The sequence below is a fragment of the Theileria parva genome, chromosome 1 (genome assembly GCF_000165365.1).
Source record: "Theileria parva strain Muguga chromosome 1, complete sequence, whole genome shotgun sequence".
NCBI classification, from domain to species: domain Eukaryota; phylum Apicomplexa; class Aconoidasida; order Piroplasmida; family Theileriidae; genus Theileria; species Theileria parva.
In genome coordinates this window covers 2,416,438-2,435,930 of record NC_007344.1, presented here as the reverse complement: position 1 = coordinate 2,435,930, position 19,493 = coordinate 2,416,438, and the positions used below count along the sequence as shown (strand labels likewise).

At 37.1% G+C, this 19,493-nt stretch overlaps 3 protein-coding genes across 3 annotated transcripts; 2 read left to right on the top strand and 1 right to left on the bottom strand.

Moving 5' to 3' along the window:
- Window positions 1-2: 2 nt before the first annotated feature.
- On the bottom strand, window positions 3-1,064 carry TpMuguga_01g02085 (putative integral membrane protein; the record flags this gene model as incomplete). Its single annotated transcript, XM_061305179.1, has 4 exons — window positions 576-1,064; window positions 285-545; window positions 143-190; window positions 3-112 (listed from the first exon to the last, which is right to left on the bottom strand). Exons 1-4 carry the CDS (start codon window positions 847-849, stop codon window positions 3-5), a joined length of 693 nt encoding a protein of 230 aa, XP_061162056.1. The 5' UTR covers window positions 850-1,064.
- An 87-nt stretch (window positions 1,065-1,151) lies between these two features.
- On the top strand, window positions 1,152-1,938 carry TpMuguga_01g02065 (Acetyltransferase (GNAT) family protein). Its single transcript, XM_061305175.1, has one exon. It carries the CDS (start codon window positions 1,306-1,308, stop codon window positions 1,921-1,923), a length of 618 nt encoding a protein of 205 aa, XP_061162055.1. The 5' UTR covers window positions 1,152-1,305; the 3' UTR covers window positions 1,924-1,938.
- Window positions 1,939-2,469: 531 nt separating this feature from the next.
- On the top strand, window positions 2,470-19,449 carry TpMuguga_01g01175 (HECT-domain (ubiquitin-transferase) family protein; the record flags this gene model as incomplete). The annotated part of the gene is made up of 3 exons (XM_761603.2): window positions 2,470-11,814; window positions 11,933-19,108; window positions 19,270-19,449. Exons 1-3 carry the CDS (start codon window positions 2,503-2,505, stop codon window positions 19,447-19,449), a joined length of 16,668 nt encoding a protein of 5,555 aa, XP_766696.2. The 5' UTR covers window positions 2,470-2,502.
- Between the last annotated feature and the right edge of the window lie 44 nt (window positions 19,450-19,493).

Here is a 19,493-nt window from a genome sequence, read left to right as displayed (position 1 = left end):
CTTCAGGTCGAGTCTTTTTTCTTCCCGAGTAATTCATAGAGTGTCGTCGCCGTAAACCATACAAAGAGAATACAAGAAACTATTAAAACCACGTACCAAGCTACCTTAGCGTCTATAAAAATATTTTATAATTTATCAGTACTTGGGCCAAGTATCGGAGCACTACCAGTTATTCCTTTCTTCAATTCCTCTAAACACATTATACACTCAATAACTTACACACTCAATAATATAATATAGTTAATAGTAGTTAATAATGTATGGTGGTATAGTGTGTGTGTTACCTAGACAGGGTGGAGTCATGTGAACATCGACACCATTCCAGGTATATTTGGTATTGATTTGGTTAGGTGTGGTGGTCCATCCGGGATGGCATTTACAGTTGATTTGGTAGATTCCGGGTACGAATTCGCAATCTCCGTTCCCGCAAGGATTATTACGCTGATAACTACAGGGGTTATCCTCAATTTCACAGTTCTCGCCCTTATAAAATGCACCGCAATCACATCTATAATAGGGACTCTCCTCCAAATTTATACATTGTCCTAGGAGTAAATGGGTAAGTCATGTGTTACCTTGATTGCAGAGTGTGTGTTTACAGGAAACTCCGGTTTGTAGGGGTCTACAGTGTTTATTACAGTAATCGATAGGAGTTGAACAATCCCAGCCTGTGAATCCAGGGGCGCAAACGCATAAATTGTAACTATTTTGGCCTAAAGTGATTTTAACACATTTCGATCCTTCTTGGCACTTATGATCATCATCGCATTCCACTTCACAAACAACGAAACTAATATTATACAATATCAATAAAATTATTTTCCCAATTCTAACATCAAATATTCGCATCAATCGGGAAAATTTATGATATTAAGATAAATTACGGTGAATTCAGATGAATTAAGCTAAAACTAATAGTTGAGATGTTTGGGGATTACAGGGAAATGTGTACCCATTTGAAGTTACGGAAATTGTTGGATTCTTCTCACAAACAACAAAAGAAAGACATAAATATACAATAATTAACAATTAAATTATTCAAAAGTCTAGTATATAGACTATCTTAATTAATTATGGAAATTTATGTGTATATGTTTATAAGGTTGTTCCAACGAATGGTGCAAAGTACCGAGTAAATAAATTATTAAATAGGTAAATTGATGTTGTATTAATGTAGAAATTATTATTTCTCATGAAAACTATGAGTTTTAATTTTTTACCCTCATTTCCCAATCATACAAAGGCAGTTAATTCCCTCAAAAATTAGCGTTAAAGATATTATTAAAATTTAATATTTAATTTCAGATGAGTAAAGATGTTGAATCATCTGATTTACAGTTGAGATTACTTAAGAGTAAAGTAACTTATAATGAGAAATTTACCCTTTCCGGCTTGGAACTGGTGATTAAGAATTTGGAAACCTATGAAGAATATCTGAAGGTTCGTCCACTCGTAGAACAAGTTTCAAGATCACACATCTATCACTCCAAAGAATACGTCGACAATATGCTCTCAAATCCACTTTTTTACCCTTTTTTAATACTACTCGAGTCAACAAATAAATCGGATTCAACCAATAAATCAGATTTAACAGATGAATCAGATTCAACAAATAAATCAGATTTAACAGATGAATCGGATTCACTGGTGAATGATTTGGAGGCGGTTGGATATTTTGAGATATATTTAATGCCGCATTTGGGAAGATTATTTGATTCTCGGCTGGAACGAGTAATCGTAGATCCTCAATATAGAAACAAAGGCATTTTCACTCATATGTTATCTTTTATAATTGATTTTTGTAAGTCAACTCTAAAGTGTAATAGGATAGATTTAACCTCAAATAACCCCGTCGCCGAACGCGTTTACAAAAGCTTCAAGTTCGACCCCGTAGATACAAATACTTACAGAATATATCTTTAATATTTTACTTCCAAATTATATTATTACTTATTTTATAGAAAATGTATATATGTAGTTAGCTTGAGATTCAGTAATATCTTTAAAATTGAACTCCTTAATACACTAACAAATTAGTGAATAAAGTTAATTATAACTTAAAATATTATAATCTTAATTTAATTATTTAAAAAATCAATTAATTATAAAAAGAATAATAATTTTAATGAACTTACGTAAAATTGCTTACCACACATCTGTATGCTTGCTTGAGTAGATTTATGAATGTTCTGTTTTTTATCATTTATATAATATTGTCAAATTAGTAGAGAATTTTCAAGAGTTTATTTTCAGTTTATTTTTATATTTAAAAATTTTATCGCTTTCTGATTTTTGTAATTTTTGTCATTTTCCAAATATAAAACCGTTAACTTATGTAAATTTGAGATTTTCACAATCTTTTCTGTAATTGTTTAAATAATGATCGGGAATTTTTTGTATTCTCCCTTGGTTATTATCTTAATTCCTCCAAAAAGTCATTGTTTAACAATTCAGCCAATTTCGTCAAATAACGCAGTAGAAATATTCATTTAGTAAATAAACATGGAGTCTAAAGGCCGTTCGGAACCTTCACCCACCGATCCACCCTTTTCAAACGATACTTCATTTTCCTCCGATTTACCAAATTACTCGGATGAAACTTCACAAATTAGTCCTAACGACCTGTTTAAGCTGCTTGTTTATACCAAGCACACCTCACTTAGCAGATTAAAGTTGGTTGAGAATGTGGATGAGAAGAAGGAGTTTCTGATACTCCAGGGTTCAAATCGGACTATACACAAGTTAAGATCAAGATTACTAAATCTATACAAGGAAAAGGGAAGAATAAACATATCAAAGTCTGCTTTGAAGGAGTATACAAATTTTTTAGGGGAGTTTAAAAAGTATGATGGATTTTTTAAAAAGAGCACTGACCACTGTGGGAAGTGTAAATTACCCTCTGAAACCTCTACGAGTATCTCCATAGACTATAACATGTTTAGAAGAAGCGTACCGCCAAATGATACTGAAAATCCGAAATATGACCCCAATGAGTATTTAGCACTTGAAAACTCGCTTAACCTAATCAAGTCAAGATATAACTATGACTTCTCAAAGTTAGTCAGTTACCAGAACATAATTTATCAAATTTTCCTATTTGACAGTCACGAATTTCATTTAATGGCCAAGTATAATCAGGAAGTTGATCCCTCACTCTCAAGTCAACTGAGACTAAACAACGCATTTCCCACACTCTACTACGTTTACAGCGAGATTACTAAACATAGAACAGAGTTTCTAGAGAAAATCTCATTTAATAAGAGATTATCAGTTTCAAATTCTGTTGACAAGTTTTCGCTATCACTGGACCCAAATGACACTAAAGAAGAGCCATTAGAAACTGCTAAATTTCAGTCGAAACTAACCCAACGAAACTCATTTGACACTTTGGTATCAAGTTTATACAAGACACTCGAGAAACACGATGTGTTATTGAATATTCGAATATTTAACCTCAGTAAGTCATCGGCTAGTGAGGTGGAATCCGCTATATTCCCCGTGTTTAAGGAGATTTTGGACGAAATGCAGGCTTTCGAGTCTGATTATTATCCCTGGATTAGGTTATTTAGAGAAAGCTATACAGTGAATGCGAACCCGAAGGTGGAGTACATTTACAATGTTTTTAACTCAGTTTTGGACTTTAGCTTTAATAATAAACTATTCTCACTCACGGATCTTTTAGTTGATGTGATCTTCAGCTTTTCGATAAGGAACCCGGATTTCTGCTCTTTATTACAGAGTTTTACAAAGTATTTCAAGAGTGTTTTGTGGCCCTCAAATATTAATTACACCTCAGAGTTATTATCAATCACCAGTGATAGCTACAGTAATATTTTTATCCCGACTGTCCCGAATTTAGAGTCAGTTTCAGCCTTTGAATATTTGGCCCTTCAGTACCCGATTCTAAGTCACAAAACTGATAATTCTCCCACTAAAGAGATGAGCTCAATAATTCCAAAAATTGGTAATTTCGTAGTAAGAATTGATGTGGAGATTTTGGACCGCATTGACGTAGACAAATTGTACATGAAGAAGATAAAGTCATTTAACTTCAAATTGTACATTAAGAACCATAATAAGATTGATAGGACTTTGTTTTTGATAGGCTCACAAGGTCGCATTTTCTTTGCTACTGAATGTAATAACACGGGACCTGTTAGGTCTAGCAGGGGCTCTGACCACACAGGCGTATCTGACGGGAGAATGAAATTGTTTAACAAAGGCTCAAGGTTTTTGTCCATTGAACTTTTGTTTAGTGATTCAACAGTTAGTGTGTTCAGTAATGGGATATACTTTATGACTATACAATTTGTAGATTCGCGACTTGACTTCTTTCAACTTGACTTCAGCTATAATCTTGAAAATGTTAACGTCAGGCAGTTTTCAACTCTATCACCGGGTTTCAGAAAGTTTTTAATCCAGTCAAATCTAATCCACCACCACATGTTCATTACCAACGACAACTTTACCACTATAACCCTGGACAGTAGTGGTGTAGCTAGTAGTAGTGAGGAAGTACAGAGTACGAGGTCTGAGCTTGAGTCTGAAGGTTATATTAGAAGAGTGTTTGACTATTTTTCGTTCTTTTCAATGGCATTATCAAGTGTACACACGGCAGTGGCAAATGTAAACTTTAACATCTCACTGGAAAACTCATTTAACCCGCTGAATTCCAAGGCGTTTGAAAGTTTGAATATTATGTTTGAACTTTTGTTGAACATGTTTGAGCTGGTATCAGACACGGCGTTTAACTGTGATTATAACTTAATTTCCTCAGTGGGATATGTGAACGTGGTAACACTCTGGCGACACCTGTCAGAATCAATTATCTCAGTACTGTCCGTGGTGAAGATTTTTTTTTCACTGCCAATTACTATGGAAGAAGTGCCACTTTTATTTCTGAATAACCTGACAAAGATATTGTTCGAGTCCATCAAGTATAAATCGCACTTTGATTTGGAGGGAGATTTTAAGGAATATCACCACCCAATTGACTTGATTTCACTGGCTAACAGTGTTAATTTGATATCACTGGACATCTTAGGCTCAAATCAGCTGATATCAAAACAACTTTTCTCCACTTCTCCGACACATTTCTTGTCCGAAATCCTGGTCAACATTGCCTATACAACTTCTTATTTTGTTACAGACCTGACCATACTGACAAAGAATACTACGCTAAACGCACTTAATCAGGGACTGTGCATTGAAATTTTCACCAAAAGAGCTTTATCAGAAGTTTTCGATCAACCTCAAACCTCAAAGAGTGGAACAACCAAGGTCACTAAATTATCATCAAATTCCGCTAACTTATCACCTACAAATCCGTCAAAGGTAACGAACATGTGGTGGAATTTGATACACGAGTTACTTGAAGCTGATAAGTTATCATTACAGTGTGATACGGCCAGTTGTTATAACTTTTGCACGTGTAATTCGCGGTTAAATGATTTATCATTGTTGGATCCAATGTTTAATTATTGTACATTCTGTTTAAGGAAGTATTTTAACTACTTCTCATCAATTTCCTCGCTTAACTATCACACGACCAAGTTGTACAGTAGTGAGTCTTTTTACTCAATTCCAAGACCTTCAATGCTGTTATGCCGGTTTCTACTTAAACATGGGATTACAATTATGTTATTTAACTCCTTCTGCTCGAGGTATAATAGGGCCAAGAGTGGGTCAAGCTCAGAATCGGATTCGGAATCAGATTCTGATTCAAGTAGCGTAGATGAATCGATATTTGAAGAATATTACTCATCACTGTTTGAGCCGAGTAATTTAGTGTTGGTGGAGGATATTTTCATATATTTACTGAAGTTGAAGGAGCACATCTTGTATATTATTAGTGGCAGGGTGGATTTGTTATCAAAGTATTTGCTGGACTACTTTGGCCTATTGTTACATAATTTTATAAGTTGTTTGTCGTTGCTGGATTTGTTTTCATATTTCTCAGAATTTATGGAATCCATCAGGACTACAAGTAAGTATTTGTTCCACATTGTGACACTCTCATGTGTTAACCTGTTACCATATCTGATAAAAGTACTCTTGCTCTACAACAAAATCTTTCGATGTTATTCTGCAAAGTATCAAAAGTTTACCCCGTTTATGAATTATTTAATTTATCAATTTTCAAGCCTTTTGCTGATTTTCATGAAGATTGTGCATTTCGTGTATGAAAACGTGGATACTCTGGATTATAATATTCTGAAAACACGCCAACGCTTTTCACTAGATAAAAACGAATTGGACTCTAACTGTTTAAAAGACCCCAATTACAAGTTCAAATTTCCCAAATGCATCGTGTCAACTCTTAATTTCACCTTCGTACCACTAGATGGTAGGGTCCGTGTTAATACTAGCATGGACGGTAATACCAGGGATCCTACTGCCAGGGATGCTACTGCTAGGGATTCTACTGCTGCCGGGAATATTGACACCATTACTGAGCCCGTTGAATCTGAACTTGAGATGATTGGATCGCTACGTAAATTATTATTACTGGTGCAAGATTTCAAGTACGTCAAGGGAACGAGTGTGTCATTTAGGAATGTGCCTGAGATTGAGTCTTTTATATCAAATTCAGCTGATTTTGAGTCAGATTTGGGGCTTGGGACTTTGACTCGAGGGTTACTGAATATGGAGTCTTGGGCCACAAAGATCTTTTCGGACAGTTTTGACCAGCTCTACCCACGTCTAGTCGCGCTTAGATATACCCTAATAGCACTTTTTACACACTTACTAATTCAACAAGACTCCCAAGCCGATCCCTCGGAATATTCTCTCGAGTACGAGTCGCACTTTATGGAGTATCTGGACTCGAAAAAGTATGCCAGCGTAGTTTGTATGAAGATATTGAGCAAGTTCCAGGCAATGAATTCGATGCAGAATATAAAGAATAAAGATAGTTTAAGAGAAACTTATTTAGAAGATGTGGCATCCAGATGTATTTGGTTAATTAAGAACACGTCCTCAGGCCACTTTTCACAAAATTCAGATTTCCACAATACAACGAGTGCTACAGGTAGAACACTGGGAAGAAGCAGCTCCATAACGGGTGAACGTGAGAATTTGTGTAGAACAGTATCAAAAATGAAGACGAGTACATATAATATGGTAGATCATAAGACGAGATTAAGGTCAGGAGCTGCATTTAGAAGGTCAAATTCCTCAACAAATCTCAATAAAACTTCACAAGATTCATCAAAACTTTTGGTAACCTCAGGCCAGGTCAAAAACTTTGACGTGGATAACGCCGTGGCATCTGATAGAACACATTTTAGTTCGGGTGCTGATACCTTGGGGGATAATTTTGCCGATTTGGTTGACTTTATATTGAATGGGCCTCCAGGATTAGAGTGTGAGAAGAGGTTTCTGATACACAGACTGTCATCACTGGTTAGGATATCATTACTATCCAGTTTAAAGGCGTTGATTTACAGTTTTCTGGATCTTGGATATGTTAGTGGTAATTTCTCATTCACACATAATTATTCACCACTGGTTGTGGATTTACTCGTTAACACTGGTACCACTGGGGAAAGCGCTAAGAATCAGGGAGGTGTGAGTAATGTGAAGAATTTGAATGATACGTTGGATTTATTCTGGTACATAATGATCAACAAGTTGAGGCCAATAATGTTATGTACGTTTAAGGATTCAAAGTTTGAGTTGGTAAATGGAACAAAGTATGTACCAAACATTTACAACCGGGTGGTCTATGATTACTTGTGCAGTATTTTGGAGAATGTGTGTGATTGGTATATTAGGAGTGGAATAACAACTATAGACTCCACAAACTATAATAGACCGAATATGAACTTTTGGCTAGGAATTTCATTATCGTTTTTTTCACTGGTGTATTCCTTGGGGCTTGAACCCATGACTGACACGAGGTATTCTTACCAGATTTTCAATTATATGATGTCTATTTTACACCCACTTCCACTGCTGAACTTTAAAAAGGCCATGGCTAATCAGACAAGTCTTTCATGTTACACGGTAGAGGTTGCACTGGTTGTGTATGTCTCAGACCACTTTGTAACCAATTTTGAGGAAACCGTTGAGAATTTGTTCCACTGCCTGAAGATGCGGAAGTTCACCAGGAAAGATCAGCTGATTTTACCCGGAGGAACTATTTATCTGATGGTTAAAAAGTCCTCGAAAATATCCGAAAATCTTAAACAGGACCACCCAATTAATCTTAACTTCACCCACCTGTGGAGCTTTCCCAAAATTGAAAACACCAGCCACGGACTCGGACACTACCTCATCTACAATTTCGACGTTAATTTCGATCAATCCAATACAAACACACTAGATACCACTGATAATACTATCAACCATAGTAATTCTAGTAACCCCAGTAACCTCATTAACCCTAGTTACCATAGTAACTTTAATAACTCTGTTCATTCTAGTAACAGTAACTCTGTTAATGCTGGAAGCTCATTTACGTCACTGAGTGCGTTGAATAAGAGGGGGCATGTGAACTTGGAGGAGAATGATATAATAATGTGGAGGATGGAGAATTATTGGCATTTGATATCAGAAGTATCACTTAGTAAGCGTACGAGTAATAATATTGCGTTGGTTATAAACACGTCTAGAGACATCACAGTGTACTTGACATTGCCTAAGAATATTACGAATAGGAACACAAACGAGATTGAGCTTTCACTGGTGAATTATTTGGGAGGTAATTTGGAGATTGAAGGAGTAAATGGCACTTGGACACAAGTCTTGGGAATTAAAGGCCTAGACTACTTTTACGTTGTCAGGTCCAACCTGTATCTGCTATTAAAATATTTACTATGGGTTGAACTTTCAACTAATCTACACACAAATGGTGTACAGAGTGGTAAAATTGATTTACACAGTGGGCCTAGTAGCAGTAAGATGGGAGATGTGGGATTGGTATTGGGGATATTATTTAAGTATTTGAGAAGCACAGCAGTACAGATATTTAACCTGAGTACAGCATGCAACTGTAAAGATAACCCGGAAAAAGTAAGTATAAAGTACCACTGCAGTAATATAAGTTGCCAATTTAAGTATTCCACAACAATAAAAGGGTACCTTGTGGATTCTGATAATACTGCGGATAATTTGTTGGTGACGAGAGGCTGTTCATCATGTTCAACTAACCAGATTTACAAGAAGGAGCTGGACTTCTTTTGGGGTAACATATTATCATATCTCATTAACCTAGTGCGAGCATGTGAAAACTATAACCTTATATACCTGGTTTTAAACAGTTTGCTGACCACATTTACACTCGGCGAAAGACAAGCGCAGGCATTTCTATCAATGGATTGCCTGGGACAGAGGTTCTGTAACCTCCTAGTCGTAACAATAAAACAATTATCAGCCACTTCTCACACCACTAGTCTTGTTAGAAGTGTCACTAGTGGTAAAGTTACTGGTCACACTGGTAATACCCGCACCACCGGCGCTAGGACTGCCGGGAATTTGAACAATTTTGGAGTGACTGGGTTTGGATATTTGAAGACAGTATTGGCATCACCAAAGATACATGCGGTATTTGTACTAAAATGGTTACCGCCATTGAAACAAGTACCTTTGGAGTGTATCTACGCAACATTGAGGGAAAATTTCCAGTCGATACTGATAAGTAAGAGTTTTAAGCCAGTGACAAAAATTGAGCCGAATGATCCATTTGTGACCTTGCCTCATTCAGATCACTTTGTAACTCATAGGAATTCCGTGGATTTTGAGGCTGACATTTCAGAGAATACACTACAGGTTATTAGAGCGAATAATATGGGAGGAATTGTGATGTACAGGATACCCCCAACCCTGGGCACAACTGCAGTGCAACTGACAACAAACTTTTACATCCTCAATGCCAGCAGGTTTGGAATAACGGTGGCGCCAGCAGATTGTGTGTTTGGTACAGTATCAGACTTGTTTGAGCGCAATGACGTGGTAGGGTTTTCTCACTCAAATAGCCTCAGCTTCACGTCTCAGTTATTTGCAGCCACAATAGGATACACAATTGGCGACATTTTAACTGCTCACTTCACACTAGATCATCAGGATGACGGACAACTATGTCTCAGAACTGAGCTGTTAATTGGCGGAAACTCTATAGGCTCAGTACTCGAAGTTGTCTTTGACCCGATAACACAAAATGACCCTTCAAGAAGAATGTCATTGGTGTTCATATTCCAAGACCCAGCAACTCTTGTATTAAGAGGCTCAAGTCTTAATCCGGAACGCGGTAATATTGGTCCCAATACTGGCACTCTGAGCGAGTCAAACATTATCAACACATTCCTAACCTCCAATGTCAGGAGAGAAATACCAAACTCAAATGACAGAAATTATCATGTCAATCCCAGTGAAAGAAATCATCATCTCAATGATAGAAATCACTATTTAAATCCCAATGAAAGAAATCATTATTTACAATCAAATGATAGGGTGGGATATATGGGTGACAGATCCAATTCATATCCAAATGTGAGAGAATTGAATCGTAACGCACAAACGCTAGAGAGAAACAACTTCCAGACAGTTGATAGAAACGTGAGAGAAGGAAATGTCCAGACAGTGGAGAGAAATAATGTCCAAATGGAACAGGGTAATGAAATAATTGGATCGAGTAATGTGGAAGTAGTGAGGGTTTTGGATAGAATAGTGTCAAGAGAAACTTCGGCGACTGTTAGATCAAGAACTGTAACGGAACACTCAATTCCGGTTTCTGATCACTCAAATAGTATAGAACCATTTCCAGCTGAAGATGCAGAATCTTATCCTACAAGTGATTTGACGGAGATTGATGAATTAACTGAATTGAATCAGCAGAATGAGATTACTGTGAATGAAAATGTTTTGACGTTTAATTTTGCAAAGTATTTTAATGTGGAAGATTCAGATGTGGTTTCATTCGATAACGTGCCAGAATGGGATGTTAAGTTTGATACTGTGGAAAACGAATCTCTGGATGAGGCGCCAATAACACTTTGCAAGGACGAGTTTTGGGATAAGTTGTTGAGGGATGATAAGTATACGTGTCTTTTTGCGCAGTTTTCAGATTCCGTTCAGGTGTATCAGTCAGTTTTATCAGTGAATGTGCCGATGTTTTCAGGTCTAAAAAGGGAATTGGTTTTGAAGATTAAGTCGTCTTTTGATGATTTGTATACTCTGTTGAGTAGTAACTTTAAGTACACAAGGCTTGAGTCCTCAGTGAGGGACTGTTTCAGCTGGCTATGTGTGTTGTGCTGTGACCATGATAGACAAGTCTGGGAAAATTTGTCCCAGAAGGACTTTAAAGTTGTGTCCGACTTTACTTTACCGTTTCTTTTAGGCTCATCATTTCCCTCTAAAACCACACTAGTAACCTTGCCAAACGAGCTTTTGCTTGATCTTTTTGTGAGTATTTCGAAAATCCTGACTGTGAGGCCGGTAATTTCAACTTTAACCTTATCTGCTACTAAAAAGGGTTCAATTAGGTTCATTCACGGTGATGTGCAAACTGACTCGTTAATTATAGCAATCGCTTCCAAATCCCTGCTCGCTTCTGCACTCATACTCAAGGTACTTTCACACCGCTGTTTCAAGGTTGATTTGTACTCTACCACCGTTGTAAGCAACGGTATCGGTGCTCTTAACGCTGATTTTCTACACTTGCTGGACGGGCTGACTAATTTTATTGTTTCATTTTTATCCACTTGTTCTGATGACTTGGTCTTCTCAAATAACACCATTGAAAACGTAACCTTTTCTAACCTCCAATCCATCCTACAATCTCTGCATATCGACTACGACAACATCACAACACAAGTATTCACTATTTTATTCAGTTGTATACTATTAACAAATTATTCAGTTTTGCACTATTAACCAGTTATTAAGTTGTAACGAGTTTACACATTTGCAACATAATTTTTATTTTTTTTAGGGAACTTATAGAACGTATAATAACACGCTTGAGCCTGTGGAATTGGTATTGTTGGTGGATGTGTGGAATGCAATTTATAGTACCAACGCATCATATGAGTTGATTGAAGAATCGGTTAACAGAGGGCTTAAAGTTAAAACAATGAACTCAGAATTTAACGTGAAGATGTTTGGAACATGTGAAAAATCATTTCATACTAGTTCAAGAATACCTTCAGTAAGGCGTCATTTTATGAGAAGATCGCAGTTTTATAAGCTGGTTGAACATGATCTGTTTGACCTTCTGCAAGGACTAGTACACGTGTTTAGGGATTACTTTTACAGGAAAATTCTGAGCCAGTGTAGTAACACATTAAGCTTGTTTAGAAGTAGCATATTGCATTTTTCAACTACATTTGATTCAAACTCCTTGGAATATTATGAACTGGCGGATTCAAACACTGAGTGTAGAAGTGGTACTTCGGATGCTACCAGGATGAACTTGTTTTCAGCAGCTTGTGATCCATTGTACTCATGGCAGCTTCTTTTTTATCACCCATTTGTCAACGAGTCTGATCCAAATGATAGGAATACCATGGCCAAAGTGTTGTTTACAGAGTTAATTTACTGTATGGCGATTTCGATGAGTTCAACTCGGTACTTGAAGTTATTGGAGTGTGTGTTTTGGGTACTTGATACTTTGCCAAGACACCCACTGTGTCCATACGCATTGAGATTTGCACTTACGAATAAATATAGCCTAAGCTTGCTTAACTTTTTGTTCCTGAATGGTGTCGGGTCACCACCTAAGCTTTCACAGGTTTCAGCCAGGATTACTCATAAAGTAATCCCATCACTGAGTGTTAGGGAACTGGACAGATTACTGGAGCTGATTATGTATTTTGGAACCTGTTCATTTTTAAGAGTCCACAGCGTATGCAACTATTACTCAACATCTGATCTGGATATGTTTACGAATTTTGATCATAAAAGACACGACCACACTACCAGACTCTCAACCGCCAACATACTCCACTCTTTCCTGACATCATTTGTAATTGCCTGTGAGTGGGCAGATAATTCTATCCCAGTGTCTGAATTTTCAATTACTCGTAACTTGGAATACTCTGACTTCTACAACATGGGAGCATACTTATACTTGGCACGTAACAAGAAGTTAAGTAGCCAAATGTTATCCCATTTGTTATCACTAACGCCTGAAATATACACATCAATCCCACTACAAACGGCGAATCTGAGGAAAGATTCTGGTGAAAAATCTGCTCAAATGAGTGATTTGGGCTCATTTTCTTCATTTACGGCTAAAAACACACTTGGTAGTAGGAAAAATAGTGCAATGCTTAAAAGTGGTCCAACAATTTTAAATAGTAAACAGAGTGGAAGAAAGAATGAAGAAGTCCATTTTATTAGTTGTTCAGACAGGTATCACGGATTAGTGTTGAAGTTTAAGGTTGAGTTGGCTACGAGGTTCGTGTTTTCACAATATAAAAACTTTTCAAAGGTTCTTGCAGAATTGATTGTATCACCTCCAAGGACTCAGGAACTTAAAATAGGCCAGTTCTACCCCTTGGAAGAGTATGTAAATAATGTACCACTGATTAAATATCTACTCCAATTGGACCCTCAGTACACCTACTGCCTAGGATACACTACTGAAACCACTTTTACCAATGATACATTTGCAAAAAATCCGGAGATGAATATGAACAGAGTATACAGGGATGAAAAAACTGTTTATATATTGATAACTGGCGCCGATGTGGCGATGTACATGACGAATAATCATATTTTCTGGGACATTAATTCCATCACCACTTCAACTTATTTCAAGCACCTAAAAGACTTAATGCCCTTCATTTTTGTTAATAGATTAAATTATGGCTCTGTTGACGTGAGCAAGTGTATTGTTAAGTTAGACTCGTTGGTGGTTATACCAGTTACAAACTGTTACGTGAAGAAACACGAGAATGAGTTCGGTCTTTTGAAGGTGGGGAATGGATTTGTGGTTAGGCCAGCAATACGAACGGGTTTATCAGTACATAGGACAAAGGTGTCATTTTCAGATGTGACACCGGTAGACTTATCCACCTCAAGTCTTGTAACGCTGAGTGATAACTTTGTTAATTTGGGTACTAATTCCTTAAATTTGGAGGACGAAGTCATGAGGTTTGATCCATGTCTACCATTCAGGTTATCATTCAAGTTTGAAAAGGGCTTCAATGTTAATGTCAGGCCAAATTTCTACGTTGGACTTGTTAGTGACCGTGAGAAACTTTTGTGGTTCAGCAGCGGTGATCTTTATGTCTCAACTAACTTCCACGTCCCCTCCAAAGATAACGAGTATAGGAAGATTCAATGTCTCCCGTACTATGAAACTGATGTTATCTCAGTCTCGTTTAACCCTGAAGAGTCTAGTTTGTACTTTACAGTAAGTAAACAAACTGTTAAACTTAACTTTCACTCTTATTATTTCCACATCACCAACGTTTACACTGATAATATTATTGCCTCAACTAATCCAAACCACAGTGAGCGTGATAACATGTTTGGCAGTATTGAGATGAGCAACACTAATACTAACACCAGCCTTGCTGGCACTTCCACTACCAATAAAGATAATTTGGACGATGGATATACCTATGCTGATAGAAGAAATTTGATAAATGCGGTGATATTTGATGATTTGGCAAAGATAAAGAGTTTTCTGGAGTTGCCGTGTGAGTTGTTTGAGAATGGATGCGATGACCACTTTGACGTTGATGGACATGACTACTTTTTGTACTCTCCAATTTACATTGCGTGTAATTTGGGGAAGCTGTCACTGCTAAAGTTGATGGCGCTGAATAAGAATATTAACTTTGATGTTAAGTCCGGGCCCTACAAGTCCACGCCGTTAATGGGCGCGGTCCGAGGAGGTCACTACCACGTCGTCTACTACCTGCTCACAATTCACTCGATAGATATTAATGCAGTTGATTCTTCGGGTCATAACTGTCTATACTACTCACTTTTCAGATCAAAAGAGATCAACTTTAAGATTGTTGAGCTATTGTTGAACTTTGGCGCTGATGTCCATTCGAATGGGAGAGGTTTGTCTATTTCAGAGACTTTGCACTCAATTCCAGGAAATAATAATTTGCACAAAAAGTTAATTGACGCATATAAGCTACAGAAGGGCGTTTTTTACAAGTCAAATTGGTCACTACTGCAGAATTTGCACATTTTCATGTCTAGTAAAATGTATGTCAAGTACAACATTAAAGTGGATCCGAGTGTTTTGGGCCCAATTGAAAAACCCTCTGAAACTTCAAGCCCGGCTACGCCTGTTATGAGTAGTCCTGAGTTTTTGAGCCCTGACAGGAGGATTGATTTACCAGATGAGACTGACATACTGGAGTTGATGGGTAACTTCTTGGGTAAACTGACAGATGATGTTAAGGAAGGGTTTAACACCACTATTGGTTTACTAAGTGAAGGCCTACAACACTTACACTCAAGCACTGAGTTTTCCACTAAAAATTCTGGATTTAGTGGCCTCAACTCTGGAATCTCAACCAACTCCATAAACAGCATCAGAAACACCAGTATCAATAGTGTGAATAGTAAAAATAGTATGAATAGTTTGAGTAGTAAAAATAGTATGAATAGTTTGAGTAGTAAAAATAGTATGAATAGTTTGAGTAGTAAAAATGGTATGAATGGTGTGAATAGTAATATAAAGGTGGTATTGAATAATATGATAAATGAAGATACGGTGCAAATGAGTAATTTGGTAATGAAGTATATAGAGGAGAGTTTGGAGATAATAAGGAGAGGGTTGTATAAAATGACAAGTGGGTTGGATGAGGCAAACCCTTTGATGAAATCAGTATCAAACGAGTTAAATATGACCTTGAAGGAGTTTATAATTTATCACTTGTTCAAGTTCAACAAGGGTATTGCCTCTGAAACTGATGAAGCTTTGAGGAATTTTATTGCTTTGAGTAACAGTTTGGTTAACCAGTTATCTGAATGTGAAGGACTCAGCATAGTCTCTGAAACCCAGTACATAATGTTAAAATTTGTAAGATTTGAAAATAAACTTGTGTCTTTTGGAATTGTCAATAAGGAATTGTTGTTCCCACAAAGGTTAAGAAGAAATTCCCAATTATTAAAAGATTTACACATTGTAGATTCCTACTCTTTCAACCTGGGATTTTACATTTACACCTCTTCAAACAATTCTCTAACCGATGAAAATTTTACACCCACTTTAGAAAAATCCGGCATAGAAAGTAGATACAGTGTGGATACTGGTAAGAATGGATTAGGAGACGACACTGTCAACGGTAGATTAGGAGTCAGTAGAGATAGTGGAGTAGGATTAGAAGATTGTACAGTGGTTGGAGGAAATATGTATATGTTTGACAGATTAAGAATGGAATTGAATAGTGAGATGTCCTTTGAATTGGATAGAACATTGGTAAGTTTGTTGGATTTGTTAAAGAATAGTGACAATCAATTGGAAACTTTGGCAAAGATATTGATATATTCTAGGAATTGCGGTGATATGTTAGCACATTTACCTCCTTCGGATTCACACCTGTGGTCCCCAATAAATATCAGCATCGAGACAATGTTCAGCAGTGTGCAAGAGTTGAGAAGTAGGATTTTAAAGCTCAGGAATACATTCCCGTTATCAGATATGGATCTACACCTAATGTACACAGTTTTGTGGAAACAATTAAATCATTACACAAACTGCGAAATAGTTGAAGATCCGAAACATAACACCGAAATGAAGATTGTAAGCCTATTACAAGGGCTAGGGTTGGTGAACGATATAATCCAGTTTGGAAATTACAGAGTAACGAATCCTGACAAAATTAAAGGAGTCGACACTAAATTATGTACGAATAGCGAGAATAATTTAAGATATAATTTTATGAACGAATCTTCGCCAAATAATGAGATAAATTTGGAAGGAATTGGAGAAAGTTTGTATATTCGAACACTCTCCTCCCCACACCTAATTAACAGAAATGACACTAATCTTAGTCGAAACTCAGGTTGCTCTCACCTATATCTCGATCTTTTCAATAATAATATCAACCGCTCAGATTTAACCGTCAACACCACCGATGCAATTGTAAACGGTGATTTAGATGAAAATGTACTATACAATTCAAATCATACCAGCACATCCGCCAATAATATAAACACAGTTGCTAATAATATAAACACATCCCCCAATAATATAAACACAGTTGCTAATAATATAAACACAGTTGCCGGTAATGACACTTCAGTTGATGACGGTAACATAGTTGTAAATTATAATGCTTTTCCTCTAGGTAATAGTTTAGTTGGAAATAATTTTATTGAAAACAATTTGATTGGGAAAAGAGTGAATATAAATGAGGGTAATAAAGGTTTGGAAGCCAATATTGGTGCAAACAGTGGTGGTCATTGGAATGGTAGGGATCTTGGCTCTGATTACATATTTCACAGTTTATCGCTGATAATATTAGCGGATCGAATCCGATACGTTGATGTCATCTCAGATGTGTTCAGAAATGTTATACCAATCATATCAACTATACTAAATCAGCCCTTGATACAGTACAGGCCAATCAATTCACTCATTTCAGAAGGTTTTCAAGATTACTACGGGATCAAACTAGATGAAAATGACTTTGATAGATCGGATAGCAATGTATCCCCTACTAACAACACCATTGGTAAGAGATATTCTTATGACGACTTGAATCAAATGAATTGGAATTGTTTGAATAGGATGAAATATAGTGTATGTATGGGCCCGATGATGCCAATACATTACACAGATTACTTGAGGAATAAGCCGTTAGTGAAGAGAAGTGTATTAAATGAAATGTATGAGAAGATGTTTACACTCGGTAGTTTGAGCGTGGATAGGCCATACTTTTCAGTTCGAGTTGACCGTGGGATTGCACATACAACGAAGCTGTTGAGGAATTCTTTGTGGTTCCAGAGCACTGCACAGATTCTGAATTGCAATCCTAACATTTTGAGAGCAAAAAATAACCAAAGGCCATTTATGGTCGTTTTTAAAGGTGAAGGTTCAACAGATTTTGGAGGCCCGTTTCAGGAGCTTTTAACGTGTATTTCTAACGAGTTTATGTTCCCACTCACTCCAGATAATGATTCACAATCTGCAACAATCAAGTGTCAAAATACCATAAACAACTATGGAATGCACCAGGACACAGTTCTAATAAAGTTCACACATTATCCAATAAGTAACTTGTTCACAGAGAATACTAGTCAATTAACTGAGGCCAGGGGAATTCGCAGAGATTCGGTTGAGCCAAGTGACAGGGCCAATAGTATATTTACAGTCGGATGTTGTGATTTGGGGGTTTGTTGTAGTAGTGGATGTTGTTGTATATTGTCAACTTTCCCCTTTGATGAGCCTGTGAGTTCTAAGGACCTCGGGTCAAATTGCCGTTGTGGTGCCAGTGAACTTTACTCGGACTCATGTAGTCAGAGCGTTCCCATGGAACTGAGCATGTATGAGAGTCTGGGAAGACTTTGTGCAATGTGTTTGTGCATGATGAACCCCCTTAACATTGCAATCAACCCAATTATATGGAAGAAACTGCTCTGCTCGAACCTGAAGCTGATTGATTTACTGGACTGTGATAAGATGAGCGTTGATTTGTTGCAGAAATTTGTAGCTCTGGAGTCCACTGGCGCAGTTACTGAAGCCGATCTCAACGGATTAGTATTTAGCCTTGAAAGTGCAGAAGGAGATACCTTAGATTTGGTGGAAAATGGCTCTAATTTGCCTGTATCACCTTCAAATCTGGGGAAATACCTGGGACTTGCAACACTCTTTAGGCTCACTGAAGGCGATCTCGGCTGTTCATTCCTGGCTAAAGGGATGAATTCAGTGGTTCCAATAGGAAGGCTTAGAACACTTTTGGATCCCAGATCTCTGGAGTTTGTCGTCTGTGGCGACTCTCTGGTAGATCTCGCAGTACTCAGAGCACACACTGTCTCATACTCACTCAACCTCAAGAAAGATTTATTTGACGTTCTCTCTCGATTCAGCAATGATATGCTGCAGCTTTTCCTTAGATTTGTTTCTGGTAGATCAAGACTACCTCACCCCAATTCCGATTGGTGTTTAAGATTAGAATACGATAATAAACCGGTATCTCCCACTACCATTAGTTCATACCAATACCAAACTAAATATACCATTTATTTACCCAGTTAATATTCAACTAAATATACCATTTATTTACCTAGTTAATATTACTTTACGCTTGTGTTTTGGTACTTTTTTATATTTGGACATTAATTTTTATATAGGATGAAGATGCGGATAAGAGATTGCCCACTTCGGCAACATGTAGTTTTAGGCTTTTGATGCCCAAGTACTCGAGCCTTGATATTATGTACAAGAGGCTGATTTACGCTATTGAAAACTGCATCGCAATTGACCTGGATGCGCACGTGGTCCATGACGAAATGCAACTATCCATCAATTAAAAATTTACTTTGCAGATTAATATAAAATACACTATGTCATGTGT